The sequence below is a fragment of the Acanthopagrus latus genome, chromosome 1 (assembly GCF_904848185.1).
Source record: "Acanthopagrus latus isolate v.2019 chromosome 1, fAcaLat1.1, whole genome shotgun sequence".
Lineage (NCBI taxonomy): Eukaryota > Metazoa > Chordata > Actinopteri > Spariformes > Sparidae > Acanthopagrus > Acanthopagrus latus.
In genome coordinates, this window is record NC_051039.1 from 13,559,851 (window position 1) to 13,579,694 (window position 19,844).

The 19,844-nt window shown below is 39.2% G+C and overlaps 1 protein-coding gene across 1 annotated transcript in view; it reads right to left on the minus strand.

Annotated features, from left to right (window-relative positions):
- ctnna2 (catenin (cadherin-associated protein), alpha 2) overlaps nucleotides 1-19,844 on the minus strand; it is a 309,428-nt gene that overhangs the window by 36,154 nt on the left and 253,430 nt on the right. Inside the window, exon 10 of the mRNA XM_037101210.1 lies at nucleotides 924-1,016. Coding sequence (XP_036957105.1) covers nucleotides 924-1,016 — 93 coding nt within the window. The remainder of the gene's footprint in view (nucleotides 1-923; nucleotides 1,017-19,844) is intronic.

A 19,844-nucleotide genomic window follows, 5' to 3' on the forward strand; every position in this document is an offset into this window, starting at 1 on the left:
GCTTCAAGCCAAAGAAGATCAACACATCATAGGGTTTTAAAGTCCCAAATAATACAGGCAAATTGTGCCCCTATTTTCTCTCTTTTTTAAGATTATTAACACCCCACTGGAGACACATCACATAAACAGACTTGTACTTAAGAACAGGCAGTATTAATCATAGCACTATGACAGCTGGCATGTGTACTTCAACCAGAAGTAGCAATACTTCATGTTTTTTATCACGTCCTGCTTTTTAGATTTAGTTTAAACTAAATTAATCTGATGTAGCAAAAGAGACACTATGATCTAGACATGGCAGTTACTGAGGTTGTGGGTTTTCCTGTGTGTGTGCAATTTGCATGTGTGAAGATAAGGGACCATGGCTAGCTCTATCCAGAACAGATGGAAATATTTCTCTTTGTTCCACCCACTCTTTGTTCCGTCTTCCCAGCCACAAAGTCTGTGTCTATTATGTTTTTTTTTATTTTATCTGTCTGAGTTGTGCATTGCCAAGAGGTATCAGGAGACACTTTCTCCCCAAGTTTTCTGAGTAAGTGAGTCTCAGCAGGTGTGCATGGTGGGTCCTGCATGTTGGATCCTGAATCTTAAAGTCAGCCTCCCTTCTCCATCTCTCCTCAGCACTACTGTGTTGGGTCACGAGTGAGTAGAGCCCACTGTTAACCTTGGAGACAACCGATCAATTTTAACCTCCTCCTTTGCTTGCATCCTGTGAAACAGCACTACGGGGTCCACCTACACATTATTCATAGCTCTTCCTCTCATTCTGCCGACTTTTCTCTGTTATTTCTAGGTTCTCAGAACTCTCTAAAAATACCCATTTGAGGGGAATTTAGAAGAGTTAATGATACAAAAAAAAAAAAAACACATTGACTTGTGCTTGCACAATATTGTGGAATAAAAGTGTTTTTTTATGTCCTCACCTGTGGACATAAGCTGTCAATTTGGGTGGCAGCCATTCGAACCAGCTTCACACCCTCTTCATTGTTGGAGATAGAGCAGGCCAGGTTGGCCACCTGAAAAAAGAAGACAGCAGAAAAAAATGTATTACAAACTGAATGCATTTTCCTGAAGGTCATAAGCACCAAAAAGTTTTCCCATTCCTGGACAGGCAGACCCCCCACTGTAAAGGTTAACTTCTTTTTAAAGGCTGCCTAAAATAGCCTGAATAAACAATGAAACTGTTTTTGGTTATTGCACATTGTTGCCTCTGTTTCATGAAGGGTTTATAATGACTGACTAAATTGACAATTTTACACCAAGCAAAGTGCATACATGCCAGTTTTGCAAACACCGCCTCAAAAAATAGGCAACTGACATCTTCCCAAATGCCAGAAGATGAGTTTGCCCTCTGTTTTGTTTCTGGTGTGTCATGAACGATGACACAAAACACCAGAAAAAAATGTTCATTAATACAAAAAAAAGGCTTGGAGGCTAGCGATGATGTCATAATGGTTATCTTTTACATTGGTCTCTCTTTGAAGCGTAATGCCGACTGATTGAGAGATCTCCTCGAATGAATGGAAAACTATTCACACACCAGTGTCCTACGCTCAAATGTGCATCATATCATTGTGTGTGTGTGTGTGTGTGAGAGAGTTTTTATCCATTGTGAAAGGGACTAATCAAGTAGGTATCATCCTCCTTTTGTTACTGTCCCCTCTCTGTATCTCAGCAAGGAAACTGTCAACAGCACATACAAACTCTGTCAATATGGGCACGGTAGTTTTTTCTTTGCTATCTTTTAGTGTGTATAGTAAAAATGCAGCATATACATGTTGTACATGTTTTGTTTGATCTTATACAGCACATGGTATGAGTTTTGTTTTGCCATTTGTGCAGAAAGGAAATTTAAACATTTGTCAAAAAAAAGAAGATTGTTGAGGGAAACAATGCACCAAAGGTTGGAGTCCGCTCAATTTGTTGCCTCGTGTCTTGCAAACAGTCAATGGCAGGAAATAGCCAGCATCAGATCAGATGACACGGGTTCATTTTGTGCTGGACAGTTGGAAGAAACACATTTGTAGATGAGTGCTGGATGACACAGATGTTGTGGCAGTGCAACACTAATGCGTGGGAACAAATGCCTTGCCAAGTAACAGCAAAGGCAGGGACATGGTGCTCAGTTGCCGCAAGGTAATTGGATTAATTCAGATCCAAAACGGCCAGGTTCACACAATATGAGTACAGGAAGTCTGACTCATTAGGCTGACATTTCCAGCGTGCCGGTGATGCACGACTAGCATGCTTAAATCATTACGGGGCTTGGTGGCTCAAAGAAGTGTTTTATTGTTTGATTTAGGTGCCAGATGCTTTTTATGTATGAAGCAATCCTTAGTTTGATTTATCTGTTTCTATCGAGGTACTTGATAACATGTTTCAATCTGGCTCCCATATTAGAGACACACAAAGCATCATAGTCAATTTTGCGTTTGTCATGCTAATTTTGGTAAAAGAGCTACTGAAATGGATTTGTTTCTAAACTGATTGTATTGGACTGATGGCATTTGAAGATTTTGTGATCTGGTATCTGCATGCAGGATATCATGAAGACTAAACAGGGACTGAATGATGGAGAAAAGTGGAAAATATTCTGAAGGCTTCAAAATATATTAAACCAACATTTTTTTTCTGACAGAAACATACTATGTGCTATATTCCCATGTGAAGTCATCACATTTCTCCACAGTATCACTTTATTTCACAGTTAATTTTCATAACTCCAAACTCTTTATAATCCAATACCATACTTACGTAAATCAGATTTGAGCATGAGCCCAAGCTTTGAAACTGCGCTAAACAGACACATGCCTGTTGGCAGCAAAAGGTGCCACTCTGTATTAGCACTTCTAGCGCTCACATGTCACTGTTTGAGGCAAATTGAGGTAAATCAAATTTGTGTTAGAGGACTCTTGCTTAGAGCTCTGTCTCTTTACTCATGACAGCAATGAGCACAGTGATGGATTGCAGTCCTTTATGTGAAGCCGCGTGTGCATGTGTTTAAAGCATGGTGTGTGTGTGTGTGTGTGTGTGTATGTTAGAGAAAACCAGAGTGTGATTGAGAGTCTGTGCTCCACATAGACACGAGTGGCCACTGAGATTTGACAGACGTAAGAAGCAGAATTGAAAGGACTATTTCAACATAATTTAAGTCCCTGCATTCAATTTCTGGTTTACATTACCGTAAACTTGACATAGAATTTCCCTGAAACCTTATTGAGCTGTGACATATTTGCAATTTTCTCCTTGACTCTGCAAAGTAAATTTGAAATGAATGCACTGTAGTTTCTACAAAATACTCAGAAAGTAAAGAAAATGATAACCAACTGAATGTTTAAAATTCACTTATATTTCTATTTCTCTCAAATTTTTGGTGGAAGCATCCTGCTTTGGTTTTTCTCTTGGTTTCTCACTGACAGAACATTTGCGATTGCCTATCTGACGTCTTCAAAGCACACATTAATATGAGGGTGTCTAATATTGTCAGGTTGGTGTTGTTCCTGGTTCCTCATAATTATTGTTGCTCCAGGATCATCATTTCAATTAAGCAATATTAAATGATTCTAGGGCTAGCTGTTGTGGCTTAGTGGGTTACTTACAGGGCTCATGCTCTATCCTGTTTAGAACATACTATTCACTTATTATTTTCGGTTTCTTTTTAGTTTCCTGACACTGTTTGATGAGGATGAGGAAAATAAAATACTTGCTTAGGTGTAGGAAAACATGGTTTGGGTTAAAATAGACAATTTCACAATGTTAGACACGTGTTTAAGAGGATAACTTCTCTAATGTTCGTATTGTTCTGCTCTGACATTCTAAAAACATGATTGATCAGTTTTGATGACAGCCCTGAAAGTGCAGGAACAACACGGCGATAGCAAATCCCACTTTTAGTATGGCTCACTGCATTCTCTTTATGTCCTACTATAACTTGTAAATTTGTACATTAAAACTGATTTAAAATAACACAGCATTTATGTGCCATTATTTTCTCTGTCTTGGTGAGGTAACAGGCTTTCAAGAAGTAGGACAAAGGTACAGCTCTTTCCATTTACCTCTTTCTCCAATTACTGTATAATTGCAGTACCTGCCCAGTAGAAAGTGAGCCTCGTCTTTTTCTCTAGCACTGCTCACGCCCAGCTGCCCTCTGACAGGGGGCCCATGGGATGCAAAAGGGGCAGAGGGCTTTTTGGAGGCTGGAAACATGCCCATCAGGCCCACTCCCTCTTTCCCAACACAGAGAGCTGGGCCAGGGCCAGGGATGCAACATCCAGCCAAAACTACTAATTGCAATTATCTAAGGAAGTGCCTCTCCTTTGAGGTTTCAGGGTTTTTTTTCCAAAGAGAGGAAGAAAAAACCAAGACAGAAGGGTTGAGACTACACCACGCAAGCCTAATGCTGATATGGTCAAGGATGTTGGAACAGAATATGCAATTCAAAGAGCCTTGCATATGTGTGTTTGCATGTGTCTGTGTGTGTGAGAGAGAGGGAAGAAGAGAGGGAGTAGTAGAGAGAGAGATCCCTGCTGAACACCCATTCTTCATTTTAGCCTTGAACAAAGAACTATCGATTTTGTCCTTTTGCTCTGCCCTGGATAATCACTTCAATTCTAATTTGATGAAGGTTTCCACTGCAGTTGGAGAGATGGGCATTCTCATGTATGCTATCTAAATCACCTACATGGAGATGAGTAACTGAAAATAGATCTGATAGTGTCACTTTTCCCCATTTTTTTAGCCAGAGGGTTGTTACCGAGAACCTCAAATCTATTGCCAGGAAGAACTGAGGATGGCAATACATTAAATAACATCTTAACAGGCTCTGCTTATCGCTGTTTAGCACTGTCTGTGTATAATGCACTTGATCAGTTTATATCCATGAATGTCCTCTTTGTTGTACCTACTGTATGCTTTACTCCTAATGTAATCTCTAATAATTCCTATTAAGTAATTTTTGGTCATTATGGATGGAGTGAACCCTTGAGTGGCTGGGCCAAAGGAACACTCTCCCTGCTTCAGTCAGGATGGTTGGGTGACCGCCTAAAACATGCAATTTCTACAGGCATTTCCAGCAACACCTCACAAATCCCCCTGCCAGTCACTCACAAGTTTGACTAGCAGAGCCTCTGTGATCAGAGGTGCTGAGCACAACCTTTTCGCCCCAAGAAAGAAGCAGGAAGTGGACTTTAAAAACAGAGGAATAGCAGTGGAAGATGCAATCACTGCAGATGATATTTTATGTAATGTCACAGAAGACGGAAGCACCTTGGTCTATTAAAAGTGTGTCTTCTGGATGTTTACTTGTTGCATTCAGCTTTATTGACATGGACTTAAGGGTAGTAGGGCTGGTAGTGTGTAGTGTGTGTCTCTTTTAAATGCACTAAACAATAAAAACAATCTCTTACTGTGACAGCCAATAGCTGTTTTTTGTGGCCAATGCCGATACAGATACTATGGGGTAAAGCAGCCAAGTATGGCACGGCACAATTTGAAGTTGTAAAATCATCTGGGGGCCATCCACGCCTTTTACCAAAATGTGTTTCCTGCAATGCCACCCATTTACCTTAATCTCTACTGTTGGGTGTACATTACGGTTGGTAGGTGGCACACAAATCAATGAGAAACAGACTTCAATACAGTATTGGATGGCAATCAGTATCACATTAAGTTTTTTTTTTTAATTTAAGTATTTAATCATTAATATCATATTGCAAATTCCAGCTCAATTAGAAAATTTAATAGCTATTTTGACAGTGTAAATGTGCAAACATCCATTTTTGCAGTGATTCCCCCAATGTTGTTATCAAACAGTTGTGACTCAAATCTGTAAGGTAGGCAGGATATTTTGTAATTAAACAATAAACTTCATTTCTAAAATGACTGAAAAATCATACTTCACTCTGAATTCAATAATTCAAAATTACCCCAAGCATCTCTTTCCGCATTATACTCTCTATAAAAAAGTTTTCATATTGCCTCATATTGGACATTAATATGGTGATACCTACATATCTGTGGTAGGAATACTGGCTGCTGTTAGGCATCAGTTGGGCTCTACTAACTGCTCCTTTGTGGCCGCTCTACTGGTTGTGCACACACAAGCACCAGCATGCACTCACACACAGTAAATAAATCAGTCTGTCACCATAGGTTTAGCAGAACATGTAACAGGGGAATACAGTATGCAGACTGTGAAACAATTACAGACCTGCCCTCACAGGAATACCTCTGTTTGTTTTAGTTATGAGCTGTCAACTCCCTGCTGTAACGCCTGTATGTACTGCATGTAGACCGGAGCTGACACAAACAGGTTAGGGTGCGTGACATTAGGGTAACGCTAGACGTCAAGGTTGTGAGAAGTTCAAGTCCGTGGGGGATATCACGCAGCAAGAGTCGTCGACCTTCTGTGACTGACTATAAACCACGCCTTTGAAAATCAATCCCTATCAAGGAGTGAAGTGCGTATTGCCTCAGGAAGAATGCCCACCGGGCTCGGGACAACATCAAAGGAATGCCAGACCTTGCAGCACATTAAACAAGAGGTGTGAAAAAACAAAAAAAAAACAAAAAAAAAAACAAAACAAAACAAAGGCAATGGCTCTGCAAGCATGTTCGCCATGATAATGAGCTGTAATGTCTGTTCTACACTTGAATCCTGTTCAGATGAAGTGGTGAATCACTAATTTTCGCTACAAAATGACAGAACATGTGTTCATATGAAGTGAGAGGGACTGCCATTTGAATAAAACAAGAACACTGCAAAATATAATGGAAACTATTAAAAGACAGACAATTAAACAAACTCTTGTTATCTTGTATGGTGAGGATACAACATGATCATCATTTTGATCACAGATTGCTGTTTAATTGCTCCCTTTGCTACCTTTTTGTAACCCCCACCGTTGCTTGAGAGACAAAGTGGACCTAAATTGCGAGTGACTTTAATGCACTTAGGACTTCTCTCTACACTTCCTAACTCAGAATGGAAATGAGTTTAAGTCACTGTTTACTAACTGACAGGTCCACTAATATGTGGCTGACTGGGATACAATCCTACACTCCATCCAGCACAGCCCTGGTTCATCAACTCCACGCATACAGATGCAGCTCCTACCACAAGAACAGACACACAGGCACAGACCAAAACAGTATCTTGTTATTTCTAATACCCAAATCTTAGGGATAAAGGAAAATGCATTCAAGTAATAAGTGGTATTTGGAAACATTTTTGTCTTTTCTTATCAGGGTATTCAGTACATGACAAGATGACTATACTGATCAATCACAATAACAGGAATATGGACATATTACAGAGACATGGTTAGTTACATCTGTAAAATCTAAAGCAATATAATACAACATCTCAGCTATATAATGTTAAGTTCTGAGTGACACTTAAGACAGCAATGTTAATCATTACAATGTGTTTGACTGCATTATACTGACAGGTGTTGCCAGTATTATGCCTGCTCCGAGGGAGAATTCATATTTGAAACAAATTTCAATATATAATATCAATAAATAAAAATAAAATAACTGTTTAGTTGAATAAACACTTCTTGTAAAGTTTTGACAAGAAAAACCTGTATTTGTAGCTTCATAAAGGTAGGAAATGTCAATTTCATTAGATTGTATACTTATACAATAAAGTGGTCAGGGAGTGTACATCATAGCCAGTGTTATCAATGGTGAGAAAAATGGCCACAAAGAGTTTAACAAACTCTTAAAAGGCACTGTTACTGAGTGATTGCTCATGGGGGAATGTTGGGTCTATGTTAAATGAATGAATTTAAGAGTATGTTCTGGGCCTGCTCTATTTGAAATGTGTCATGACATATCATTTGTTGTTAATTGGCGCCATAAAACTGACATGACTTGCCTTAAAAAGCATACATATACATATCATAATAGTACAGACACACACATATATATTTCATATACTGTTTATCATTATTAGTCTATTAATTTTTCTCTTTTTTTTTGGGAAGTGGTGTGCAATGGTCTCTGAAATCATTGGACAAACTGCATTAAAAAAGGTGAACAAAACCAAACTAAAAATACAATATGACTATAAACTACCTAAAATGAAATGTGTTGCAGGAAAAAATGACTGCTTTCATTTCCCTTGATTAAATCCATTATATCCAGGGTTTTTATTCTGTGCTGATTAACATTAAGTGGCTAATGTGTTCAGGTTAAGACATCCGCAGAGGTCCCTTGATAGCAACATGGAAGTTCACTGACACAATTTCATACGGTCAATGATTCCTTAACAAAGCTGCTCCTAGCTCAGCCCCAGCAAATGCACACATCACCTTCGACCAATCCTTTACAACAGGAACATGTGCTGGAGCGTGTGATTGAGGTGGGGATGTACACAGCAGATGTCAGGAAGAAATGAGACTATCTACTCTGATATACGATGATTATAGTTATATATCTTGATGTTCTTTCACTGAAAAATTACTTCCACGTTAATTAGCCTGTAATGTGTTCAATGCTGCTCCTCAATGGGTTGGATGATTAAGCTTGCTTTTTGACAGCACTGGTTTTAATAGAGCACTGCTGGGTTTGCACTCTGTCCTCTTGTATGTGTTCAACTAGACATGCATGCAGAGTTACAGTGTAGTTGTAGTTGGTCCTTTTCCTTACATTCATAAATTCTTTTAATTCTGTATCTTTATGTATAAAGTTGTACTAAATTAAAACCCTATAACTGTAACATTGGATGCTCCAACAATAAGACTAAAATCCGCAATCCAAAATGAATAACACAAATAAACATGTAAAAAGTTGTGCCCTGGTCCAGCTGTTATACCACAACCATGATGCTCAGTATAACTCCACTTCACCCAGATAGACCCAGAGACACAAAGCTCACAAAATAAGCAACCTCTCAGTTTATTTACTCACTATGATTTTGATGGTGTAAACCAAAAAGACCTTCTAGATACAAAATCTAATCTCGGGCGCCTTGTTTCTGGCACTTCTGTGACTTAGAAATATACATATATTGTATCAGTCTACTTTTTTTAAATCAGTTACTTAGTATCCTTTTTATGCTGTGATGTGATTTTATAACTTGCACAACAAGCATGAATCTGACTGGCTAGTGACTGAACATGAATGTTGAATTGCGGTCTTCTTTTACCTTTTACCTTGATAATGCTGGGTTTTTTTTGTGCATTTATGTAAGATACAAAATAGGGTATGTTAGCCATTCCAAACATCCATTAGAATGCAATGTTGCATCATGAATAAGAAGTATAAAAGAAGAACGTGGATTTAACATCTTGGATCTAACTTTTTCACGCTAACCACTTAACAAAGTTGCTGCAATGGAATCAACTTTTCTTTTGTTCTCCTTATGTCGATGTGATTTTGAATGTGAGCCATGATCGAACCCTACAGAAAACAGAATAGTCTTCACAATCCCATCACGGTCTCTGTGACAACCATGACTGAGCTTGCATGAAAGGCTGACAGAGTGTGATTTACAGTGGTCGTTTCTCTGGAGCTGTAGCCGAGGATTGGGTATTCCTGCTAATACCATGGCTGGCTTCTCGATAAATATGATAATTTGCTGCAGGCTGTTGGGGAGGTGAACCAGCACCGCAAGCGGGGAGCAGTTACAGTTGTACATCAGACAAGAGCGCGGGTGGATGACTGCACAGTTCAGACAAGTACAGACACATCAACATGGCTGCAGATGTACATAGACACACCGCCGGAAAAGCAGAGTGGAGGCACCTGATGTAATACAAGAAAGGGAATCTTACAATCTGTTTGCATCAGTCCCTACTTTGCTTGTTCACACGTTTATAGTGCTAAATAACAAGGACCAGTGACTTTTTTCTCAGTGACCACATCTGCAAAGGGCTTCAAAATGTGATTTATTGACATTGAAATTTGAATGCCCAAATGAAGAGGGCTATAGGAAGAGACGATGGGCACCTAGAGAATAATATCTACTATATAAAATTTTATTGACCTCAACAAGGGACAGGAAGAGGTAATTGAAGGCAATATAAACAAATCATAAAGTTAGCTGGACAGAACCCACTTGGGACAAGGATATATATGTGTGTGTTTATATTCTATACACACGGTCTAGATGACTGTCTTATAGGTTCAATTTTGAGTCCTGGATGTTGGATTATCTTGGCCTCACCTCTGAAAAAGGAAGAGGAAAGAGGGGAACAAATGGCTGACTCACTCCCCCTCAGGCAGAGGGCAACTGTTCACACTTCCTGTTGGTCTTGGTATCTTGCTGCTTTGCTGTGCTCAGGTTTCAAGGAGCAAAGGCTGGCTAGACTGATTTCTCTTCATTCTGCTACAAGCAATTGCACAGGGATGTTAGTGTCACCTATGCAGTCAGGAAGTTCTGTCACCCAGGTAGGTAGTCCGGTAGTTTGTTCATCTTACAGCATCTTTTTGCTCAAGATGGTACTGTAGCCACAGGGGCCGGGCCACCTCTTGCACAGTTCCTCTCCCCCCGCAAGAAACAAACAAAAAAGAAACCCAAAAAGCAGCTCAGGCTGTTTCAACTGAAGTATTGATTTCTCTTTGCTTCCTCTCTCTCCCTCCCACTTCCCCCATTCTAAGAGTGCCAGCCAAGCAGTTGGGCTTGGCACCAAAACATAATTATGAAAATGGACCTCTGGGTTGTTTCTTTTAATCTATCTGTACATTCCAGAGTCCCTCTGCAACAGAAGCTATTTAAAAACTGTTTCAGGGGAACTGAAATGTTTAACCCACTGTACTGTAAAGAATGGCATACTTATTGGTGGCATGACATTGGTTGCTGTCTAAATGTGTAACAGAGGTGTCACCTTTTTTTTTTAGCCAAAATGATCATGAAAAGCTGATTATCCAGACTTAGACAATGTATTGTTAGCAGACCCGCAGACGTCCAACTATCAAGGCAGAGTAAGATTTGAGTGCACGGTAGTTCCTGTCAAACGCTGGCATCAATTTGCACTGTGTGGCACCCGTGACAAAGTGCCTAGAGTCAGACAGCAATTGCTGCTCCCTCCCCAACTTACAGTTCAATGGCCAGTGAAACCAAAATGACACAGCCAAAATCAGGGCCATTTTCGAGACATTAAACTCTGCAGCACGACGTGAGATACAGTAGCTGCAGTATCAGAACTGAGTCCTTGCTCAAGGTATTGGTGTTATGTCTCAGTACAAAATGTAAGGCATATATCTGGATATATTTAGGCTGTCTTTCTATACTATTCAGTAAAACGGAAAAGGTTTTCAGCAAGATTTGTTCCTCAACAAAGGCTGTGTGAGGTAATATGACTTAATGTTTAATTAATGAGCATGTTTGTGATGTAATCTACTGTATATTACCATAGTTGCATTTGGCCTTTCAAAGAAAAGAAAATGATCACCCTATTTCATAGAGGAAGAGATTCTCAGTTGATCCAAAGGATCTATAACAGCATATTCCAATCTCAGACAAAATGTGAACACGGCAAGACCTTGACATTTCTCCACATCACATCCCTCTGCCTCCTCACATCTGTCTAAGGCACAAGAAAAGCATGATTAGTCTTGTTGGATAATAGATGCAGGGAGTGGGAAAGGTCAGCGGTTGTCGGGCCTTAATGCTTCAACCTTTAAATTGGGGGATGGGTGAAGAGAGATGAAATTTAAAAGATGAGCGGAGACGACAGGAGTTGGTGGCACAGGTGATTCATGGGAATCAATAATTACTCATTCCATGTCATACACATATGAAGCACGGTGGTCAAAGGTAAACATCACAGCCTGGGGGCCTGAAAAAAAAAAAAAAAAACCTCTGCTTTACATCCTACTGTCCACTTCCAAAAGAGATGTCAGCAGAAATCAGTCATCTTCTGTGAATGTTGAAGTAGGAAACATCAAATTTGTTAAAGCAAATAGTGCCAATTGATTGTCATTGATTTTATTAGCATCACATCATTTTGCACTTACTTGTCTGCTCTATAGAAGCAAAGTTTTCTGCATTTAGGTCCAGTAAAAACAAAATATGAGTCCTTCAGAGAGCCAGGACAAATCAGATGGACTTTTTGATCTCATTTATCTTGTGTACTTGTATCTTAGGAAGTCCAAATGTGCTGCCAGAAATGTCACATTAATTTCTGTGCTTTTATATTAATGCTTGTGTGATTTTCTCTCAGGTGAGAACAGGGAAGTGTGAAGACGTGAAAGGCCATCAGGCTGTGAGCAGAATTAACAACAATTAAAATAGTCTCCATCCCAACGGCCATTGGTCCTCCTCTATCTTGGAATATTATTCCAAGTTGGGTGTTAATAAATAACACCTCATATATAATGCAGTGTGCCCTAAGCTCTTGCTGATATTTGAGCACTTTTATAAGTATAATTTCTGTGGTGATATATAGTAAACTGCAGTACACTGTGTATTCTGTCTAGTTTCTTCTCTGCACAGTGATAAAGACAAAAGGCGATAAAACAGTGAGCACATAAGAAAAAAGTGATAAAAAGGAGATCTAGAAACTTTTTTTGTTGCCTTCAGATAATTTCCTCTCCTGTCACCTCATACAAGAGAATTCTAGTCATATAAGGATAAAAAGGAATTGCTCTAAACAATTCATTTTCCACTTTATTGCCTTTACGGAGACAAATGTTTTGCACTGGAAGTGTAGTGGTGTTACACATCTATCTCGGATTGATGTCACTTTGACAAAATTATAACAGTAATGTCTTTGGCACACTTATTGGCAGAGGACATTCACTGGAATAATAAATGAATCGCAGTAAGCTGAAGGACCCAGTGACCAGACAAAATCAAATTTGCAATCACTACAATCCTTTGATGCAATGGCTTTAGCTAATTACTTCATTAAGGAGAAGACATAACTTTTGCCCTGGGTTGCCAATTAATGTGAACCCTGGAACCAAATGTGTTATAGGTGCTTTTCTCCAATGATAAACTATAAATTGTGAGTCCAATTAATTTAGGATTGGTGTAATTACGCTTTGGGAACTGAAAACTGCTACACCTATTGCTCCTTGGGGAGTAGTGTATGGACATTTCATCAGTAAATAATGCTCACACTCCTCACTCACCACCTTGAAAATGCTCTTTTGCATAAAGAAGTCATTAAAACACGTTGCTGTCATCAAGCACTTTTAGGAAACCGCTGCCTTGTGACCAGCTGGGGTTCAGCCCATAGCATTTAAGGTTATTTCCATAGCACAACAGACGCCAGGTTGTAGGAGTCACCATGAGGGCACATTCACAGCTGCTGTCCCAGGGGTGTTGTTGCTGCACTGTGTAATTGGATATTTGTCTTAAAATCAGGCAGTCTGTTTTTCAGCTTTGCATGTGAAGCGATATTAAGTTAGGGTTATACTGTATGTACAAGTACAAAACATATCCTCTTACAGGGATCTGCAATCAGCAGTTTGGTCCAATAAAAACTGTTCCTGTAAAGGTCATGTTTTTTCCATTCCGAATGACTGTAAAAAAAAAGATGTTTTCTTGTCTGTCTGTCTGTCTGTCAATAAGAAAACATACTTATACTGTATGTACAAGTACAAAACATATCCTCTTACAGGGATCTGCAATCAGCAGTTTGGTCCAATAAACACTGTTCCTGTAAAGGTCATGTTTTTTCCATTCCGAATGACTGTAAAAAAAAGATGTTTTCTTGTCTGTCTGTCTGTCTGTCTGTCAATAAGAAAACATGTGTTTTTCTCTCGCTGCTCAGATCGAACTTAGATGACTTGTCCTTAAATGGTTCAATTTTCAAAAACGTGGCTTGTCAGTCAATATACTGATGGATGTGACTAAAATACAGTGATTGTTTACTAGTTAAATTCTCTTAACAGTGGAAGCTATCCTGAACAGACAGACATCTAGATAGATGGAAAGACAGATAGATAATATCTTTTCCTTTCATATAAACAGGGGTAACTAAAGAAACTTCTGACGAGCAAACCACCAAAAAGAACAAATATTCCTTTTTTTGGTAGTAGTGTTGATGGGAAAGTCACAACAACACTCTTTGGACAAATGAATGCAATGTGCTATTCATTAGTGTCTGAAATCTCAATTTACTGCTCATTATAAACTACTGACTGTCTAGTATGAAGACAATATGAACGGGTAAATGAGGTAATGATGTCAGCAACAAACTTGATAATCTTTGCAACACCTACTAACAATGGTGAGGCGGCATTTAGCCACTATGGCACCCACTTGTGGAACAGCCTGCTGGAGAGCCTCAGGTCTGAAGATAATTTTAAGGGAAGGTTAAAGACACATCTTTTTAATCAGGCTTTTACCTAATATTTTAAATTCTTATTCCATTCTTATGTGGTATTTTATGTTATTGCTTCTATCTTGTTTTTTAAGATGGTTTTAATCTTAAATAATTTTCTCTGTTTTATTTATCTTCAGTACTATTTTATTTTATTTATTATCTTTTATATCTCTATCCTTTTAACTGTTCACTCCATTTACTAATCTTTTGTCAGGGTTTTTAGCCTATCTTATGTTTTTAGTTTTTAAGGTTTAACTCCAGAGTTTCCCCAGGGGGGTCCTCTACACTGGGAGCTGTGTCTGGGCTGCTGCTGCTGCTGGAGGTGCTGTCCTTGGGTCCCTTTGGCCTGGCCAGCTGTTGTCTGTCAGGGTCTGGGGGCCTGGGTACCCTTGCCCCCCGTGGCACAGCCTGTGACTCCTCCCAGTGTGGACGGCCCCAAAGGTGGCGCTTCCTCAATTCTCAGTGCCTTGCCATGTCTCCTGATTGCCAGTAGTAAGAGTGTGCCGGTGTGTGTGTGTGTGTGTGTGTGTGTGTGTGTGTGTGCGGGTATGTGCGTGTATGTAGTATGGAGGGTGGGAGGGAGGAGCTTTCTTTACGCTTTATTATTGTTCTGTCTTTCTTGTGTAAAGCACTTTGTGCTGCACACGCGTGTATGAAAAGTGCTCTATGAATAAAGTTGATTTGATTTTGATTTGAACAACGCTTACCCCCATAACAGGTTACTGCTACATTGTTAGCCACATTTAAAATGCAATCACTTAAAATGATCATAGGCGATACAGCGGCCTGGCTTTGTATGACTTGGAAGTACCAAGCAACCAGGCAGATAATCACATCATTTCACTGGTTCACTGACTGGATTCAGGAAATATATGCCCACGTTTGCCAAGCTGAGAGTGAGCAGTCAAGTATATTTTGTATGTGTGACTGGAGAAGCACACCTCAGTCTAACAAGGGAAGTTAGGTGAAATGAAAAGGACACAGCAACAAAGAACATTTTCAAATTCAGATATGTTACTTGTGCTAAATTACTCATCAGAGCCCGCAAGTAAATCTTCTGTCAAAAACCTTTGCCACCCTGATGAAGCTGAGTTTCGGGGTAATTGGCTGGAAATGGTAGAGCGAAGAATTTCTGGATTATTTGCCATGGTAACATTTGTCTCTTCTCTTCCGCTAACACTGTTGTGCAACTTTAGTCCCCTCATGTTTTCTCTTTATTACTGTCCCTCTTGCCAGAATTAATTCACTGGAGCAAAAACTGAATTCTAAACTGAATGAAGTGTGATGACATGAATTCATACACTGTGGGCAAAGCGGTGAAGTTGTGCTTTAAAGAAGGCATTTGGGTAGCACTTCATTTGACAGCACAGTAATTACAAAGGACTTCCTACTTACTGAAGAGTTAATGAGCATACAGAAAACATGTTTTTTTCTTTTTTTTCCCCCAGCACTGCTGTAATTACAACAGTAATGTAATTATTACAGATTTTTACAAAAAAATTTAAGGATTTGTTTGCAACACATGTAGAGCAACTGCATAACCAACAAACAGCTACATGTAATTAGTATCCATCTGTGTAATAACTACTCCCCAAAAGAATTACTTAGATAAAACAATTGTAATCAGTACGGTGAAATGAAGTTTATGGATCTGGGCTATAAAATCACATCAGCATTTTTTAATTATTTTTATTTATTTGTATCTGCTGGGTCAAATTAAAGGTGATTTGGGTTAAACTGAACTGTAATAAAAACAATTACAGTCAGACATATGATTTTATTTTTTTTGGGGGGTGGGGTGGGGGGCACACTGACCATGTCAGAGACCTGAGGGTCCAGGCCACTGACCATGTCAGAGACCTGAGGGTCCAGAGTCCAAGATTGTCACTGTGGTTATATGAGATCAGCAGGGGGTGTGAGAAGAAGGGAGTGGGTGGGGGGGGGGTGTAAAGTGCAAAATCATCCTCGATTTGAGGCATCTTCCCCTTCACTTTCCCTTCCCCCCACCCCACCAAAAGTAAAGCTCCCCTCTGGAGAGAGAACGGATGGCTCCTTCTGCTCCATTAATCTAATGACAATGCCCCGTGACTAAGACCAGCTTAGCAGGCATTGCTCATCCCCATTGGCTTCTCTTTCACTTAGCATGCCATCTATGCATGAATGCAACAGGGGCAGTGAGAGCAAAAGAGCAGGAGGAAACAAAAAAAAAGAGACACAAAGTTGCTGTAAACAATGGGCAGATTACATTGCACCGGTGTCCATGGTTACAGAAAGATGTCACATGCGTGGGCTGATAAAGGGTCTGAGGAATTGTACTTTAAAAAAAGTTTTTTGTTTTTTTTTTTCGTTTAAAAAAAATATTTCACAGAAGTCATATCTATGAAGATCAGCGTATCAGGATGAGTGAAAATGCAGGACACTGGGAGAGAGAACAGGAAACTAAGATTCACTTCAACAAATAATCTGTATGAGATGCATGAAATTAGATATTAAATTATTAAAATGCAAAATGGCCACCTTACAGAAATTGCAGAATTGTTTTAAGCTATCAACGCCAGAAGAAAGGTGCTCTTTAAAATTGTAATTGTGTCTAAAAGCCATGCTGGCTTCGTGAACACCAAGAGAACTGTGACAAACTGCAACAGGTCATAATCGTGTCTTTCTCATTAATGCTAGACAAATTAGCTCTTCATCATCGAGCGATGAAAGCCATTCCAGTGCACACCCTCCCTTTGCTGCTACTTTAACCACTCTGCATCACAAAGGAAATGAGAAAGAATTTCCATAATTATTATTTTTCTGACAGAACGAATGCACAAAATTGCAATCTAGTTTTGCAGCAGTGTGATAACAGTCAATAGGTGCAGTCTACACGGAACAAAAATCACTAGCTTTTTAAAAACATATCTGCAGCACAGCTATGGCGCTGCCTCACATTTAATTCTAGCTGTGGGTGACTCTGATGTGATTTTTAGTTCAGTCCTGTGGAGTAGGTAGTCGAAACATCCCCTTCCATCAAACACCTCTGGGAATGTCACTGCTCCGTGGTGTATGTGTTGCTTTCTGATGACCGTAGGAGCCCAGGCTCTGTCTATGTTAGCCTGGCATATCATAGGAGAGATGTCTGCTTCAACCTAACCTCTGGGGAAATAGCGACCAGAAGTTGGCTGTCAAATAGCAGAGCTGCTGGCCCCGAATAACATGGGGTCAGTGTGGCAAAATAGGCCTCCCACACATCAAGAGCAGGCAGGGCTTCTCGACTAAATGTATGACGCTCCAAGTCAAGCTATCTGCCAAATATTCTTACCCTCATTAAGATTTGATAAAACAAATCGGCTTGGGTGTGACATCGCCACATAAACCCTTTCAAACCCAGAGCGATGACTGTAGTTATTGATGACAGGATGTGGTTCTCTCAACCCCTGAGGTCTCAGCAATTCAACTGTATTTGTATTACACTAATTAACTGTGACTAAAGCTTTACAAGGCAGGACGTTCTGACATATGTTATGAAAGTGACACCTTGCAACCCTCTGCCGGAATTAGAAAACAAGAACTCAAAAGAGAATGAGCTACAAAAAGCTGATGAGAGACTAAGGATTTCTTCATTAATCATCAGAATGAGTGTGCACGATAAAAACTATTTTCTTCAGCTTGACACAGTGTCAAATCGAAAAGACAGGGTTCAGCTTATTTAGTAAAGCTCAGTGTACTTTTATGATGCTTGCGAATTTTAGTTGTATCCACAATGTGCATAATGAAGGCGGGAGAGCATTCTTACCTTGCGCAGCACTTCATATTTTTCTAGTATTTTTTTGAGGTTACAGTATTCTCAACTTTCCTGCACAAGTACAAGTACAGACATCCACAGCTGTTTCTACTAATTACGTATGATTGCGTGATTGTGCATGCAGACATGCTCAACAGTCACACCACGCTATTTTGCCCAACATGCTTTTCCAAGGTGTTTTTGAAGAGGTCACGCCTGTAGTGACAGGTCTCAGTGTGATCGAGGCCTAAGTCGCTTTGGATTAAAGTGTCAGACAAATAAATGTAATGTAACATAACTGAGTGTCCTATTTTTATGATGCTTACCTCATCTGATCACAATCTAATAAAACACAAAATGAAATAAAAAGATTTTGCAGGATCGCAAAATGATGTAGTCAATAGTTTCTGTAAGTATCTTCATTCATTTGTGGCAATAACTGAATCTTTTATAGTCTAAATGTTCTGTTATAACAAAAGGTAAGTTCATATAGATGTGCTTTTTGGGATATTTTTGATGTTATGTAACGGAATCAAACTTTATGACAAATTATGACAATTTGACCATGAAAATGTTGGGTTCTTCTTTGAAGTTTGTCACAAATCATCTCTGGATCCTGATCGAGGGGTCTGAAACATCCCTGGAAACATCCTCATGCCTATTTCAGCATTGTTTTGGGGTAAAAATGTTTTCACCTCGATGACTCAGTCCTGATTGAGTGTTCTTCTGCTTTATTACCCGGGGGGATGTTTGTTGCCATGGTGATAGAGAAAGCAGGCGCTGATACAGTATTTCATTATTGACTGAACAAAGCGCAAAATGAAACATAATATGCCATTCTGAAAGACTGACAGGAAAGGATTAAATAAAATCTCTACCTTGCTATATCATTTACTTGCTACTGCTGGTACAGAAAAAAACAACAACAAAAAAAACCATTACAATTTAAGTTATTACAGCAACTATTCATATCAATAATTACAGCAAATGGTGACAGAAAAAATAAGTATAACTATGATCATCTTTTAATATAAAAATGCACCCACTAATCCTGCCTTACTCTCTTGTCTTTACCTATATAGCAAGGGGCTAGGGGAAGGAGTAATCTGAAATGTGTCTGTGCATTTGGGTTTGTGCATATATTACTGTGCATTTTAAAGCTTAAAACTTAGATACACTACATTTTAGCCTTGAGCCATGAAAATGCACAATGTATCTGCAAACAGGAAGAATCATTTCAGTTATATTCTATTTGGAGTTCTGACTTGCTTCCATCCTACACAGCAATGGGCGGTTCATGATATCAACATATTATGATTTTATTTCTGGTTGCATTTTAACTGATAAAATTGAAAACCTTGAACTTGCAAATACTTTCTGCTCTGACGTTATGGAGGTGAATTCTGTCATCCACCCACAACTGTACTTACAACAATATAGGCAGTGACAAATGTCTGTTGAACAGGGGGCACATTTTAACTTTGGCTTTTATAATGGTGAAGACATTTTAGTTTTTCTACTTCCTATTTTTTCTGGTCCACAATTAAATTCATACAGTATGTGATTCTTTATATGCTTTCTTGAAAATGGCAGACAATTGTATGTTAATGTATTCCAGCCATTCTAGAAACTGGGGACCTATTCGTAGCATTTCTCCCTTCAGAAACTGAAGAAATGTGACATTTCCCACCTGACATTTTGTATTAATCACAGGGAAAGTAGCTTATAAAAAAGGTCCAAATTGAATTTAAACATACAGTTTTATGGTCTTTCTCAAGCTCATAATTTTATTT